This window comes from Sebastes umbrosus, chromosome 16 (genome assembly GCF_015220745.1).
Source record: "Sebastes umbrosus isolate fSebUmb1 chromosome 16, fSebUmb1.pri, whole genome shotgun sequence".
NCBI lineage: Eukaryota > Metazoa > Chordata > Actinopteri > Perciformes > Sebastidae > Sebastes > Sebastes umbrosus.
This window is the reverse complement of record NC_051284.1, coordinates 14,270,143-14,287,042: the sequence shown is the minus strand read 5'-3', so window position 1 is coordinate 14,287,042 and position 16,900 is coordinate 14,270,143. Positions and strand designations below refer to the sequence as shown.

Genomic DNA, 16,900 nt, shown 5'->3' with positions numbered 1-16,900 from the left:
TGTATATTCTTTTTACTTATTTATCTATTTTTTTGTATAGAATATGTTTTTTTCCTGTATCCATACTGGCTTATTTTATATTAATGTTAAAGTTTCTTTGTACCGAGAATGTTATTATTGGGGATGTTTGTTCTGTTGTTTCAACATGAACAAAAAAACAACAAATATAATATTGAAAAAAACACTGGGCCAATGATTGGTTCACTGCAACTGCATGCTTCAGCATGCAAGAGCATGAGCTTTCTAATTTTAGGAAATGAGTCACTTGATTCTTAAATTATAAATGTTTTCATGCAGAGTGTCATCCTTCCTTTAAATAGCAATCTTTGTCTTTGAGTGTTTGGTTTATGGAGACACTGAGGATTGCATTTTGGTGACATAATGAGCCACTATAGGACTCCGATCCTCCAGAAACACATCTTTGGTGATTGGTGTCCTATCTCAGGAGACCTGGCTGTCAGAATAGGGATTTTTTAAAGGCATTTATAATCATCATCATTATCAGCAGCAGCAACAGCATCATTATAGTAACATATACATTTTATTTGTAATAAAACTGTAAAGTCACTAGGAATCATCAGCAAACTAAGAAGTTTCATAAATGTTTCTTGTTTATTAACCTTATATTATTCCATGATTTATCCCTATTTGATTTATGGTCATATTGTTTGGGCAGATACATACCCCTTCAATCTTCATAAACTTTATTTGTTGCACAAACGATTTGTAAGATTGGCAACTTTGTCAAACTCTAAGGAGGCTTTTGCTCCACTGTTCAGGAAACTGAACAGTTTATGACATAAATATTCATCAGATATGTGTGTTTTTATATAGATATATGTTCTTGTCTTCTTCTCTACCATCATCGTTTAGCAACTTCTTTAAATCTAATTCTCAAATTCATTCACATAATACTAGACAGGTTAATCACCTTCACCTGCCTTTTTACAAAACAAAACATGGCCAGTAGTCCATCAGATATCGTGGTCTACAAATATGGAACACCAAAATACATGTTATGAAGAGCTCGTTATCTTTAGAACATTTTAAAAGGAAATTATCATCACATTTAATTAATGATGTCTAATTATCTTTTGATATGTTTAGATACATTTTCTTTTCTTCTGTACTGTTTTTTGTATGTATTTCATTGTTTTTATTGGATTGTTTTACTCTGTTTGGTTAGGGGTTTTCTGCACATTTTGTGTACTTCTTGTTGTTGTTTAACTTTTGTTGTATTTTTAAAATGATGTTAGTTTAGATCTTTCTTCCTTTCTCCTGTTTTTTTCATTGACTGGATTTTGTGCAGTTTTATACATGTGAAAATAAATAAATAAATACAATTATAGTACACTTGTCATAAATACTTTCTGTATATTGTAGCTATTGTTATATTGTTTATATCTATTTACTTACTGAGTCTTCACAGAGGGATTCGAACTTTCCCTCTGATTGGCGTTGCCATGGAGAGCGTTGCCATGTGACGCTTGACGACCAGGAAGAGGACGCTGCCCTGGTAGCAACAAGGAGGAGAGAAATGGACGATAACTTTCAGCTGGGAGACACTGGACCGCCTAAAAATGTGAGTGACTCGTCTGAATGCAATAAGGGAAAAGGGAGGCAGAGGTAACGTTAAATATGTGCGCTGTAAATGTGAGTTGAGAGCATTATTGTAACGGTGCAGCGAGGCTATAGCTACTTAGCTTCTAAGCTAATGTAAACACCAGTGATAGACAGGCAGTGAATGAGAGCTATTTAAACTACCAGCAAAGAGAAGAGACGATACCATTTACTGCATTTGAGCAACAGGAAGGTTTTTCTCCGAGCATTACGTTATAGCTAACTAATGTTAACTAGCTAAGTGGCTAGACGAAATGTCCCGACATGCACCGCTCAATGTTTTGAAGATGCTGTGCAGGTTTTCTTTCCCCACTCTGACCACACTGGATGTCTGTTTCTCCATCGAAAAACTTCCACAAAACATCCATATTCTGGTGTACCTATACTGTAATTCAATTGCTATCACAACCTTTCACCATAAAAAGAAGCAATGTAACAGTACCTTATCTTTGAACTTTATTTTTGCTGTGACCAGTGATGGAAATATACTTATTGCAGCTAGATAGATAGATAGATAGAGCGATCGATATATAGATAGATAGATAGAGAGACATAGATATATAGATAGATAGATAGATAGATAGATAGATAGAGAGACATAGATAGATAGATAGATAGATAGATAGATAGATAGAGAAACATAGATAGATAGATAGATAGATAGATAGAGAGACATAGATAGATAGATAGATAGATAGATAGATACTGTACATAGATAGATAGATAGATAGATAGATAGATAGTTAGATAGTAACTTTATTGATCCCGAGGGAAATTCAAGTTTCCAGCATCACAGTTCCATAGTGCAAAACATGTTAGTAAAAAGGCAGTAAAAAAGTTAGTAGTGCAAAGTACAAAGTACAAAAAAATAATATACCAGATATAAAAATACAAGGAGATGAAGAAAACTGTTAAAACTGAATATAGTGCAGGGTAACAGCTGTGATAAACGACTATTAAAAAGTGAATATAGTGCAGAAGAGACTGTTAAAACTGAGTATAGTGCAGGGTAACTCCAGTAGCTTAGTCTATTACATATTATGATGGATATGACAATAAGAACATTGTATTTTTTTCCCTCAAAATAGTTGATAACATACACATTTTCATTCATGTCAATATCTTTAGATAGATAGATAGATAGATAGATAGATAAATAGTAACTTTATTGATCCCGAGGGAAATTCAAGTTTCCAGCATTACAGTTCCATAGTGCACAACATGTTAGTAAAAAGGCAGTAAAAAAGTTAGTAGTGCAAAGTACAAAGTACAAAAAAATAATATACCAGATATAAAAATACAAGGAGATGAAGAAAACTGTTAAAACTGAATATAGTGCAGGGTAACAGCTGTGATACACGACTATTAAAAAAAGTGAATATAGTGCAGAAGAGACTGTTAAAAATGAGTATTATAGTGCAGGGTAACTCCAGTAGCTTAGTCTATGAAAGTGCACTGTATGCATTATTATCTGTCCTGATAGATAGTATGCTTGAGGGTACATCCACCTCCCGGTTTGTTAGTGTCGGGGTGCTGATTGTTTAAAGTTCATTTTTATTGTGCTAAAATATTTGCGATGAAAACAAAACCTTTCCTTTTAAAAATATTTGCATTACACCGAACTACTACAATTCTTATTCTAAGACAATATTGCAGTGTTATTTATAATTTTACAATTTCTTTAACGATGTATGTATGAAAAAAATACAGAGAAACACTCCTTAAATAGTGTGATTAACGTTATAAAGTACAGTGCTACAATTCAGAGTGGATATTCAACATTTTATTCATGGACATTTAACACCTCCATCTACAATTTCCAATTGAAAATAACATCATTAATGAAGAGGTACATTAACATGTCTCCACTGGCTTTTTTAAGGATTAGTGCACCTCTTCCATGTTGTCCTGCCTTGTTAGCTGTTTCTCCAACCAGAGGTACAGTCTATTGCCCTGAGGGCGCTAAGTTCAACTTCCATACTCGTTTTCTCTCCTTGACCAACATATTGTAAAATGTCCTATTGATCCCACATCAGTAAGCACATGGGTTCCACTTACTACAAATGGTAAATTCAAATCCGTCGTTGAGGTACGAGATTATGTGTTATGAAGATTTGAGTTTACAGCGCTTGAGAAAACAATTTTCTACAAATGACAGGGGTATCCCAGAAATTCTGCTTATGACTACTATGCTCCTATCATATGCAAAAAGGAAAAAGGTCATTGCCACTTCCACACAATGTGACTTCACAGAACTAGAAATTATGCAAAATTATGTAGCAAAAGCTTTCTAAGCGCCAAACTTGGTTGGTTTATGAAGGTGGAATAATCTGATCTACTGTATTTTGAAGTCCATCCAGACAACATTTGGTCGGCTCATAAGATAGCTGGCACAGTTAAAGCAAAGTGAAACCCCAAAGTCTTTGGTAGTCGTTGAAAGTACCAGCTTCTGGCTTTATGATATCAAAATTTATTTCCCATTTTAAAATTCTTCACATTTCCCAGGTTGCAAAGTCCGGACGAAGAGCTCGCCTTGCAGCAGACCAATCATCGTTTGAAGATTCTCGTCACGTAAGGAAGTCCTCCACATCTGCTTCAGTGGGAGAGGTATGTGAACGTGTGATATAGAGAGTTGGTTGCATGTTATACTATCACCTCACAACAATCTTCATCAATATGCATTTTGGTTTTGTCTCATACATGAATCGCAGGAGGATGACGAGGTAGGTAGCATGAAAACAGCGATAGTGACTTTGCATGGCTTCTGCTGCTCCAGACATCAACTTTATACCATTTACGGTAGTCTTCGTTTCACAAACGCTGTTAAGATGAGTTACCAGGATTGTTTGCTTCAGTTCAGCCGGTTGGTTTTGATATCCAGGCCTGTTGAGATTCACCACCTCTCATATTGCGGCACACACAGTAACACCAGCGTGACACACATGGTATAAAGTTTTAATGGAGTGCTCATTTATGCAGAGACATATGAGTTGCCACTTTCCTACTTCGGCGGGTTTTAAAGCATAGACAGTCACTGCTCCAAAAGTGTAACAGCTCTTCATTTATTGTCCTGTGTGTATTGGATCTGATGCATGAAATGTTTTGAAGTGCTACTTCACACAAGCTCTAAAAACCCTTTTTAAACTTCAGAGTTGCAAAGCTTTTTAATTGTTCTCTTGTAAATTGTGTAATTGAAAACAAGCAGATTACATCACTAAAATCCCCATGCATGACTACAAACAATTTTCATAAATCCTCTCCTTATACTGCCTACTGTGTAATGAAACACTTTAAGCCTTAGTAGAAATGTTGTCGTAAAGTTTTCTCAGTGATGTCTGCCTCTTAAAACATGTCGGTGCTAAATTTAGATTAAATACAGGGCAAAAATAAATAAGAGAAGTCAAATCAGAAGTGACAGTTGAAAAATAACAAAAAATTTCACTCCGCTATCCTTGGCATTTATGGAATCAGTCACATCTCCTGGATTAGTAAACTGTAAACCAGGCCACATTCCCAAAGCAAAACATTCCAGCGATGCTTTTGCTTTAGGCTCATCTTGCCAAATTAGGCCAACTTCCCTAATGTATGAACCAGTATTCTCGCGCCCTCTCTGACCTGCTGTGCACATGCAATACATTTTTCCAGAGTGTCGTGCGACTGGGTGGGTTTATTTGCAGTCTTCGTTTATCAACCCTGGCCTCTTCTGCCTAAAATACCCAACTGATTGGTCACATTCCTGACATCCTTTTAGACAAAGACTCATTTGCTTTTATGGGCTCGTAGGGTTTGGCCACCACAAGTCCCTCGCCCTGGAGACCATCAGAGACTCCTAAATTAGAAACTACGAGAGCTGAGCTAATTGCCTTAACAGCCTTAACTATTTTACTACAACTGTGACGTTCATATTTGGTCATGAAGAATTCCTGGCACATATTTGTTTTGTTTCTCAGGACACTTATGGTCCTCTCTGTTTTTTGTAGAGTGAAATAACTGTCACAGGATGTATTTATTACACTCAGAGACACTTGACCTTACTATCTTGTCTCTCATGAAAATTGTTCATTGTCACAAATACCAAACGTGAAACATCAGAGCGTCGTTTGAAGGAATTTTTTCAATGTTGCTTAAAATGACTCAATTGTCATTATTGTAATCCCCTTTGTTCTTAATAAAGAGACAGTTACTAATTACACAAAGTTGAGGGAGCCTGTTCAGCCTCGGCTCTCTCGATTAATGGTAATATACAGCGGCGCCGAGTGGCTGCCCCTCCCTCTGCCCTGCTTAATGGTGACATTCAGATTTATAAATGGCTTTGGTGAAGGAACCAGCCATGAAAGATTATTTCCTCTTTCATCATAAACGAAAGAAATTCTTCACGAGCACTTTGTCCTCTGCAGACCCAATTTAGTAATGAGAAATGTTGTGCCTTTTTTTTTTCCCTAATTCATTTGTCTAGTGCCCACCCTCGTGCGCTCTGAGGAATTCATTCATTCAAGTGCTGGTCTCAGGGTCCCGGTCTCAGGATCGAGGCGCATACTCGGTTTACTATTTTCAGAATCAAAGAATGAGAGGGAGAGGGTCATTTCTATTTTAGGGTCAGACTTGCAGATCCTGGCAGTTCCCACACTCTGCTCCGTATGTGCTGGAAATGGACGGTATTGAAAACCATAATAATAAACAAAACAATGGAGTGTATATTGCTGTGCTGCACATACGTACCAGGCATGTTATTAACTGTACAAGAGCTTTTTGGTAGCTGGTAACTTGAATATTGGAAAACTTTGGTTTAAATGCTCCCCACATCCTTTTGCAGGACAATTAAACTTGCATTTCATTGTCTTTTACATTTATGCTAAGATAAAGGGTTTGCTTTTTCTGTTGTCGCAGACAAGAGGGTCACCTACTTGCATATTTACACTTTAAAAACTGATGTTGTACATCACAATATAGCCTATGCACCACTACATCAAACTGGTATTGCTGTAACACATGAGCCCTATAATTATGACATAACTTAAAGCTTTAATTTACACAAACATGATATTTTTGTGCTCTATTTTCCAAGATTAAAGCCTAATAACAGTTACAAATCTGATTTATTTTTCCTCTGTTTGAGTGAATAAACATTCAATGAAGCTGTTTGCTATTAAAGTTCTCTCTTCTTCCAGGGCCCTCCTCCTAAACCGGCCCGGCGGCAGGGTGGCTGGGCAGAAGAAAGCTCCGGGTCTGGTTCTGCCAAGTACGTATCTTCACCTTTTCCTCCGTCTCCCGTGGCCACACTGAAGGCGGGGACCGCGAGCCGTGGTCTGTGCGTTATGTGTTATTAATGAACTCTCATGCTGTTGAATGAGCTTATTTATCAGTGCATATTTGGCACTCAGGCTGTGAATCAACAAGGTTAGAGGGAGCCTGTCTGAGCGGGCAACTCTCCATTCGTCTTCATCTGTGAGCAAGGCGGTAATTGACATGGTTAATGCATCAGCCACAGGAGGGCACTGTTAGTCAGCTAGCCACTTCATCACAGGGGTTCAAGCCACTTAATCACCCCTTACCACCGCAGTCTGCTCTTTACACGGGGAGCACAACATGGAGAATTCATGAAATATTTGGAACAGATGGAAGGTGTTTGCCAAAAGCCTTCGTCTACAACTAACACATCTAAATACTGTACATGACTAAATCAACATGAGACTTTTTATTCTAGTATGGAACCACCTCTCCTGTTTTCTCCTCCACCTGCCACTGTGCTTCTTTTTTTCCAGTCTCAGTGGAGGTGAGAGCATAGCAGATGCATTGAAGTGAACAGGCTGAGTCAATTGTGCTTATTTGCGTAGTTTACTGCACTGTTAGTGCAAGCAGGGAAAACAGCAAACTCAATAGATCTTTCCTTTCTCACAGAAGGTCAGCGTGTCGCTTCTCTGCTTTTTTTGCGTAACCCAGCTTGATTCTCAGTCTCAAAGCGATTGAAATACAGGAGGTGTAAAAGGGGTTTGCGCGCGCATTGATCCTCTCTGAAACAAAGTAAGTAATGGTCCCCCCTGGAACCGGCAAGGACTTTTCCCTTCAATGTCACCCCTCATGCTCAATCACCGCCGCCCTCCTCCCACTAATCCCAGCGCAGAAATCCCGGGATTTGTCGATCTATCACTTCTAATTGACACTAAATGATCTGTCAGTTTATTGATGAACCTTTGAAACCAGGTTGTCACAATATATTTTATCCCTAACAACTTTTTCCAGACAGTTTTACCATGTCTATCGCTTTGCCTTACATGAGTCTTAATCAAGGGGCCTGTAATGTGTCTTAAGTGTCGCCACCCCCGCCCCCCAGACAGGACACAGTCCAAGGGCAGGCAGGTAGGCTCCCTCAGCTCCTCTCTGCCCTGCCTGGTTGGACTCTAGTACCTTCAACACTGTTGGTCTACACAAAAGATAGATAAGACAGCTGAGATTTGAGTAGCTAATCGTCATTCTTTCCTTTTATTTTGGATCTCTCCTTGAAAAAATAAATGATTCATTAATACCATTCCACATTTTCTGATACACATAACAAATACATCATAACTTAAATGTCTGTATGTGTTCAGATTAATGTTGTGTGATGTAAAATGGTATTCCCCGTATCCCCCTAAGACGTGATATTTGTGATATTTTTGAGTTGATGAGTTTGTTTGCCTGAATTGAAATGTTGTCTGCTCTGCTTGTCAAGTCAATTTTATTTATATAACCCAAAGTCCCAAATCAAATTAGCCTTAAAGGCTTTACAGTCCGTATTGCAAACTGTTCAGCAAACTCCCCGCAGAAAAACCCTTTAATAGAAAAAAATGAAGTAACCTCCAGAAGAGCGAGGGATCCCTTGTATGGTGAGCAAAAAGTAAGGATTGGAGGTACTAATTTCAATGTGATTTATTTGTCATGCTTGTTAGCAGTGGGTTTGTCTATATAGTGATGTCTCTACTGCTTCATTGTTTTAGGAGCCCCTGAACACTGACATCAGTGTGCAGTATATTTAATCCCAACACTGGTGCTTACGTATTATGATATGCACCTCTTTTATTATAATTATAATTTTTTTGGATACATGTATATTTATATATGTATCTAAAAGTATGAATTTATTTAATATAAATAAATACCACGTGTCTGCAATCTTGATTTTTGTCAGTATGAAAGGATAAAAATGACAGCAAGGAAAAGACTGTTTCAATACTGGATGTGTTACTTTTAACACCAGTAGGGGGCACTACTCAACCAGGAGAACTAGCAAAAACATTTTGCATCATGAAAAATAAATTAAAACCTCTTATACACATTTTTAGGCTACAAATTAAAACACACCAAAACTAACACTGCTTTTATTTATTTCTTATGATATATGATGGTTGATATGGTGAAGTACTTGTTAGGTAATAATATTGTTTTTCTTTGATGTCTGGCGTGATTGCTACCTTTCTTAAAAAAGATAGTGAATGCTAAAAATACCGTGTTGGGCCAGAGAAGTGTCAAAACACAGTATGTTGGTGTCTGGCATGCTCTGTTCAAGCTGAGCTGTGTAAATGGAGAGAAGTCTGAAAATAGCTGCATGATCCAGCAGGAGACGAGGCTGAAGAAACAGAGAGGAGAGGAGAGGAGAAGACACAACTATGTGTCTGATATAGCGGAATTACTATCATTAGATACAGATGGAGAGGATGTATCCATCAAAAATAAATAAAAAAATAAATAAATAAATAAATAAAATGTGCTTCCAATTATTTTGAAGGAAGGAAAAATGTAATCTAACAAGTGTGTTATTTAATTATTTGTCTAATATTTGTTTTTTTTCTGCTGCCATACAGATCGTCAAGAAGACCTGCAGCTGAAGACCTGGAAGAGTAAGTTCACTCGGCCACTCTATTCTCATTGTACTCCTGCAGTTGTTGATTGAATTCAATGCCAGTTCCATCTTTGTGTGTATGGATAAAAATAGGTCAGTAAATGTTTGTTCCCTTTGCAGTAAAGTGGGAATAGCGCTGTACTTTCAGATTGTCCTTGGTTGCAACTAATCCTTGCCTTCCAAGAACAATCACTTAACATGATTAAAAAACAGCGTGACTGAGTTGTCATCACTTTTATTGCTGTTAGGAGCCAAGTTTTCCTGTTATTCTATCTTTTTTCCCCCTTCACCCTCCCTCACATCATTCTGTGACTAGAATAGACATCATGAGGGGAGGCAGGTAGAGGACGAAGTCGTCTGTGTTTTACTCATCATCGCAGTTGGAGCCCGGTGCCTGAATGGCTGTAGTGAGACAGAAGGCTTTGTGTGTAAAGTTGTTACCCGGCAGAAAAATCCCTTATGTTGTGCTTCTGTCACAACTGTCTTGTCTCAGTAATACTTATTCAGAGTGCTGCTCCTGCTGGGTTTTTTTTTTTTAATCCTTGAGGTGATCTTGTCTAAAGGCTGGCAGGCTGGTCACCCAGACAGCACAGCAGCGTCTCATAGCACCATCTTTTGGCAAAGACTGCTGTTCAGAAGTCCAGTCACTGTAGCAGACTGAGCAAGTGTCGTGACTACCACGAGAGAAAGACAAGACAAAAAACAGGCCCATCATCAAAGCAAAGTAGCCCTCACTTGCTCCCTGTGATGACCTCACTGTTGGGCTGCATTTTGAAAGCATGAAAAAGTTCATACTCTCACACTTCCTGTTTCTACAGCCGCCGCCTGCGACCACAAACTCCCCAGGGATCAGATGATGAAGGAGGTAAGAGCACCCTCACTATCCCCCACTCTGTGTCTCTCCTCACGGGCAAAGAGGAGCCCTCCAGTGCCTCCCCGGCACATTCATCCTCTGGAAGTAGAGCAGATAAGCAGGCAGTCAGATCATCGCTTTTCACTGATGCTCACACCATATTTCTCCTTGAAGAACTCTTCCGCTGTGTTCCTCCTTTCGACCAGTGCGTGACACCGTATAGGCATGGTGATTTTCATGAAAACGACAAGTGAATATCCTCAATGATTAAGTTTAGAACTAATCGGTGATGGCAGGATTTAAGTGTTTCCCTCAACACCTGCTGTAGAGCGACACAGTTGGTCACAAACACCCACATATGCACACACACGTGTCAGGCAGGTGCTGTTGAATACAGATCTAGCGGTAACCGAGTCACCTGAGGGCCCAACTCTGTGCACCACAAACAATGTCAGGACTGAGGGGGGAAATTTCAGCTAAACCCTGCCTAGAATAATTGTTCTATTTTGCGGCGCAAGGCAGCTGGGGAAATAGGGTCAAATTGCCTTAGTAGAAATAGGTTAGCAGCATGAAATGCTCAGTTGACAACACTGAAGGACTTACACACTCAGTATCTCAGGTAGCATTGAGTAGTGCCATTTACGAACAAATAAACAAATGCTATATTGTTCAAACCGTTTTATTCACTGTCAACTAACGCTGTTTAAAAATGTCCATCATCATGTTTCTAAATTCAGAGTATTGCAATACTAGGGCTGTCAAAGTTAACGCGCAAATTAATTTTAACGCCACTAATGTCTTTAACGCAACTTGTAATTTTTAGGTTGTAGCGGGCTCAAAAGCTAGAGTGAAGATCCTGGCATCATATGAAACTAGAAAAAACCTAAAGAATCCATTGGTACCAACCATGTCAATGCTCCAAACTTACGTAAAATTTTGGCGAGGAAAAGGGTTCCCTTGACCTCTGACCTCAAGATATGTGAATGAAAATGGGTTTTATGGGTACCCACGAGTCTCCCCTTTACACACATGCCCACTTTATGATAATCACATGCAGTTTGGGGATAAAAAAACAATGCAATTTTTTGCATGCAGTATAAATGTGTTATTTTCTCCTATTCTAAAATGGTGTGTTTGATTATTTCTAAGTCATAGTCAATCAGCACACTGACAGCTGTTGTTGCCTGTTGGGCTTGAGTTTGCCATGTTTTAATTTGAGCATATTTTATTTGCTAAATGCAGTACCTGTGAGGGTTTCTGGACAATATTTGTCATTGTTTTGTGTTTTTAATTGACTACCAATAATAAATATATACATACATTTGCATAAAAAAAGCATATTTGCTCACTCCCATGTTGATAAGAGTATTAGATACTTGCCAAATCTCCATTTAAGGTACATTTTGAAGAGATAAAAAATGTGCAATTAATTTGCGATTAATCGCGATTAACTATGGACAGTAATGTGATTAATTGCGATTAAATATTTGAATCGATTGACAGCCCTGTGCAATACACAATATCAATAATTAGAATTGGAATGAAAAATAATTTATATAACTCAAAACAAAGCTATAAATATGTTATGAATTACAAAATGAAAAAGATATTTGTTTACCTCATTCACTCAAATGTCTTTTTAGTGGTTTATTTTTTTTATTACTTTATAATATATAAATCATTTTCTCATGATAGCTGTGAGCGATGATTAAAAGGTTTGTCCAATTATTGAAATATGAAGATTTAGCAAACAATAATAATTAATTACCACACCTAATATAAATGGTGCAATATCACCCGTCAATATTGCATTTTATTTACATTTCAGAGTCTTACTTGGTAGTGCTTTTTGTTGCAAATTACCATTTTAAAAAGTATTATATTATATTATAAAACTCTCAAATGAAATTCATATGCATCGATAAATCACAATGAATTGCACACATGAACCGCAGGCTTTAAGGTACCGTAAACATTTTAAAATACTGTGCGTCTCTATTACATTTAATGTACACACACCCGTATTGTCTGTCGCTGTCTAGTATGCTCTGGCTCAAACGGTCAGTTAATTGAAGAGTCCAGAGGTTTGGTTCTCTAGCAGTTAATGCCGCCGGAAAGATTATTACTCTGTGGAGGGAGACCTCTTAATACAGAGCTGGAGGCAGGGGCATTGGAAATTACAGTGCTGAGGGTTAGTGAGATAGCCCCTGCGATCTTGATTATGTCCCCTACCCTTATCCCTTATGTCCACTGGCTACAAGCACAGAGAGAAAGAGAGAGAGAGAGAGAAGGCTAGCCCAGTCCCCTGCTCCCATCTTCCCATCAGCTGCCCCCACAGCCTCCTGCTGGTCACTTAAAATAGCACCAGTATCGCAAAAACACTCATCTGCTTCATGTCTCACTGTCTCACTCTTAGCCAGTGATGTGTTGAATAAGCCTTTCAAATGGATTCTGTACCTAGGTAATCATTTGACTGGACCCCTGCATAGATTATAGGAGCCCAGGTGATATGGAGAGACGTCCTGTTCTCCAAAGTCGCTGACTGGCGTGTGCCTGCCGGGAGTATGCTTACATTCACAGCAAATTATCCCCGTTTGATATTTACATGCTTCAGAGAGGAAGCCGCACGTGGCCTGCTCGCTGCCAGACAAAAGCCACCTTGATACATGTCCAGCCGAGGGAAGGAAGCGAGTGTAGGTAATGTGTGCCGCGCCGAGGAGAGAGAGCTCCTCTGATGGAGCTGCCCTTTGCGTCAGAAGAAAAACGCTGCCTTGTTTGCGGCTGCTTTGATGCCCCGCTTGACCTCCAGTAATGGGTTGAATTTGAAGCTCATTTAAAAATGTTGTTCCTTCTTTCACTTAATAATAGACTTTGCATATAGACAACATATGCCTCTGTGCTTCACATTGAACTCTCACAGAGTGTGTTAATAGTGCATTACTGGCTGAAATGAGAAAGCGTGTGTGTGGACAGAGAGACAACCCAGGAAGCTGTTTGCAAAGAGCCGGACGGCAAGGCTTTTTGATGTCATTGCACTAAGACCATTAAATTTGATTGGGGGTCCAGGGGGGACGGATTCTGCTGAACGCTGTGCTTTGTAAATGAGAGGACAAAGTGTCACCGGGGCCTCATGAATATGAAATACCCGCGCCCGCATTTATTTGGATATCAGAAACACAGATGAATCTTGTCAGCGGCTAAACGAGCGTGGCATTTTTAATTTGGTTTAATTAAAAAAAGAGAAAGAAATAAGTTATCAGAGGATGAGCTTTTGTTATCTGCTGGAAGTTGATAGGTCAGGTTTCGACCAAGTTGTCTTCTGAGAGATATGTTCTGAATCAAAAATAATTTCTCCTCATCCTCAACAGTTCATAACTTTTATTGAGACCTGAAAAAGATCGATGTTTCTCCAACTCAAAGTTTATTTTCAGGAGTTATTTTGAAGGAATGGTGACATAGATGCCAAGATATTTCCTCACATCAGATGCACACTTCCATCTCCTCACCTCTATTTAGCTCCTCTATTGACTTTCCCCTCAGGGCGCAGTACTGTGGTTAGAGATTACTGACAACCCTCCTCGTGCAGTCCAGCTCTCTCTTTTTCTTCTCTCAGTATCTTTCTGTTCCTCTCTCTCTTTTCCTTCCTCTCTCTCTCTCTCTCTCTCTCTCTCTCTCTGTCTCTCTCTCTGTCAACGCTCAGCTGTCGAGCTAATAAGGATGTGCAGTCTGCTGCCCCCCCCCAGAAAATATGGTTCAGGAAATCCACATCACACCCAAAGTTAACACATTTGCTGTAAGGGCAGATGGAAAGCCGGTAAAGTTTTTTGGCAACTGTCTGTACGACACAAAAATGTATACTATTGACATCATAAAAGTAAAAAAAAAGGACAATTTCTCCTCATTGATGGGTTGTGTATACGTTTTTAGCTGTATTGTAACCTTTAGATGATAAATATCATCACACAATAATGGACTTATTATGAAAGTCTTTGAATACATTTCAATCAGTCTCTTTATTCATTATTAACTATATTCATCCAGTCTTTATACGTACAGTATATCCCTTATTATGCCTCTTTTATTTCCCTGCTCCAACAAATGTCCATCTGAAAAATGCTGTGAAAGTTTACCCTGTCCTTCTTGGGAGTGGAGCCATCCTCTGTCCTGTTGCGTTTTGCCAATTAAAGTGGGTTCCCACTGTTTGAGCAGCGGGTTGGCGGCTCCTGGCACCGCAGCCCCTGCCAGGCCGCACTGTGACTTCCGACCCCACACAGATGGGCCCGCAAGCAAATACTCTTGCACATGGCTGGATGCCGCCCCAGTCGGAGTGGCAGAGTGGACATGGAGGTCGGCCTACCGGCCACTGCGGGTCCTAGGGGTGGGCGGCGCTGACAGGGCCCAAATGCTAAGGTAGCAGGGGGTGCTTTCTGGGGAGCCCCTGGCCAGCGCCCCTCTCACAGCAGGAAGAGCTGCCGCCTCGCCTCCTGAATATTCATGGCCGCATGGCTATTGTGACAGGGCAGCTCTTATGAGGATGTAACTAGAGAGAGGGAGGGGAGGAAGTGCCACACAGACACAGTCGCACATACACATATTCACACAGAAATGTGCATTTCTAGCAGCCGTACACAGGGGATTTACTGTATTGTTCATAAATGATTCTGTCGTTTGGCTGCCAATCAGATTTTCTAAAAATTTTCCACACACTTTTTAAAATGTTATCAAGTCATTTGTAAAATGTTGTGGTCTCTGTTTTTTGGTTTTCAGATATTCCAGTGATTCCAGACCTCGAAGAAGTACAGGAAGAAGATCTCACCATGCAAATTGCAGCTCCACCAAGGTACGGTATTGACGCCTTAAACTAATTAGAAGTTCATCCTTATCGCTCAGGATTTATACACACACACACACACACACACACACACACACACAGCGTGTCCCCAGACGGACCCGTGTATGACAGTTAACCTCTGTCCGTGCACAGGACACTAGATCAGTAGCCTGCTCCGGTGACTTTGATGGTTACCTGTCCTCCACTCGTGCCATTGCGGAGTGTCTTGCTTTATTGGGCTGAAATGGAGAAATAACAGTTGGGTGTGATTTATGCAACTCCGTTACCAGGGTCCCTACTAACCGGGCCCTTTGATTTACAGGGCAGTGAGAGACACGCCGACATGTGTCGAATATGTAGCAAGGCTATGACAGCGGTGGAGGTTATTAGGCTGGGGCTTGCTCTCTGTGCGAGATAATATCCACATTGAACTCATTGCGGGGGCAATGTAGCGTGTAATGTGCAGTAAGTAGGACTGGCATGCACTGCTAGGCCCCGGCCACTTTGAGAGCCCCCCCACTTAATTCCAACCCACAGATAAGCAGCTGGGTTTCAATTTGAAGCGTTTACCACTTGGCAACCATCTCCTGCTCTCTGTGGTCTTTGCTTCAAATCTTGGAGCTTCATTGTGCACAAACTTCAAACTTCTACAAAGCTACTTCTTAGTCTTGGTTTGCATGTAGTGTGAAAGGATGGCTTCTGTTTTTCTGCGACATGTTGTCCTGATTGAAATACAAGTCTGTTAGTGTATCAGATGCCTATTCTGACTTTCTGTCTGTCAGCATCCAGGTGAACCGGGTAATGACCTACAGAGATCTGGACAATGATCTGAAGTATTATTCTGCGTTCCAGACCTTAGTAAGTCAAGGACGATTTCTTTTTATATTTTCGTCAAGGTGGTCCATTTCATTTTGCAACCAACATCAGCTCTGTTTGTGCAAGCTAAGTGAATTTCACTGTGATCTTTCCGCAGGATGGAGAGATTGACTTGAAGCTCCTCACCAAGGTTTTAGCGCCGGAGCAGGAGGTGAAAGAGGTGAGTGAGTTTTTAGTAAATATAGCTTGTGAGCTCCCAGCGAATGCCCGTCCAGCTGTTTCTGGAGCACCAGGGGAGGTTGCCACTCCGTCTCCCAGGTAATCAAGATTTATGATGTGTACATTAACACCCTCTGCTCTCCTTCCCCCATTCTCCTCTCTTTGCTCCCTCTGTTCCCCGTGCTCTCTTTCTTGGTATTTCTCCCTCTAATTCTTCTCTTCTCCCCCAATCTGCTCTGCAGGATGATGTGAGCTGGGACTGGGATCATCTGTTTACAGAGGTGTCCTCAGAGCTGCTGATGGAATGGGATCAAGGAGAGAGTGAGGAGCAGGCCGCGCTGCCTGTAACATGAGGACGAGGTGTGGACTGGGACTTTAAATGGCTCCAGTGGGAACTGGGTGAATGTCCATTACACAGAAGGGCCAGTGACTTTGGTTATAGTAACTTTAATTACTGTTTGTTATCCAGAATTTATATTTTGTAAAGTGTATATACTTGTATTTCCTAAATAAAGTGCACTGTGCAGTGAACAGAGCAGTGCTGTCTTACCTCGTCTTTGTTTAGCTCTTTGGAATTTCACCCTTTTTTGTTTGTTAGTTTCTAACTTAAACAGCCCAAAGGCAAACTGATTTTGTTTGAAAAGCTCCTCTGAAAAAAGCTGTCATAGATAAAAAATGCCCTCCT

At 40.0% G+C, this 16,900-nt stretch overlaps 2 protein-coding genes across 4 annotated transcripts in view; one reads left to right on the top strand and one right to left on the bottom strand.

Annotated features, from left to right (window-relative positions):
• tgfb3 (transforming growth factor, beta 3) overlaps positions 1-1,524 on the bottom strand; it is a 16,148-nt gene extending 14,624 nt beyond the window's left edge. Inside the window, exon 1 of one of the 2 annotated variants that reach the window (XM_037796638.1) lies at positions 1,417-1,524. The gene's annotated coding sequence lies outside the window, so the exon portion shown is untranslated. The remainder of the gene's footprint in view (positions 1-1,416) is intronic. The other variant, XM_037796637.1, reaches the window with a different exon arrangement.
• On the top strand, positions 1,433-16,764 carry LOC119504496 (intraflagellar transport protein 43 homolog A). 2 transcript variants are annotated; one of them, XM_037796639.1, is made up of 9 exons: positions 1,433-1,582; positions 4,126-4,227; positions 6,789-6,859; positions 9,459-9,494; positions 10,315-10,361; positions 15,117-15,189; positions 15,963-16,038; positions 16,154-16,216; positions 16,458-16,764. In XM_037796639.1, exons 1-9 carry the CDS (start codon positions 1,538-1,540, stop codon positions 16,566-16,568), a joined length of 624 nt encoding a protein of 207 aa, XP_037652567.1. In that variant the 5' UTR covers positions 1,433-1,537; the 3' UTR covers positions 16,569-16,764. The 2 variants fall into 2 exon arrangements, with proteins under 2 accessions (XP_037652567.1, XP_037652568.1); XM_037796640.1 differs by having other exon boundaries at positions 16,154-16,314.
• Positions 16,765-16,900: the final 136 nt, after the last annotated feature.

What these genes read in the sequence shown, in the direction of transcription:
- LOC119504496 (XM_037796639.1), top strand. Translation starts at nt 1,538, where the DNA reads ATGGACGATAACTTTCAGCTGGGAGACACTGGACCGCCTAAAAAT. An exon ending in CATCTGCTTCAGTGGGAGAG is followed by an intron (nt 4,228 to 6,788) that starts GTATGTGAACGT and finishes CTCTTCTTCCAG; the next exon opens with GGCCCTCCTCCTAAACCGGC. An exon ending in CAAATTGCAGCTCCACCAAG is followed by an intron (nt 15,190 to 15,962) that starts GTACGGTATTGA and finishes TCTGTCTGTCAG; the next exon opens with CATCCAGGTGAACCGGGTAA.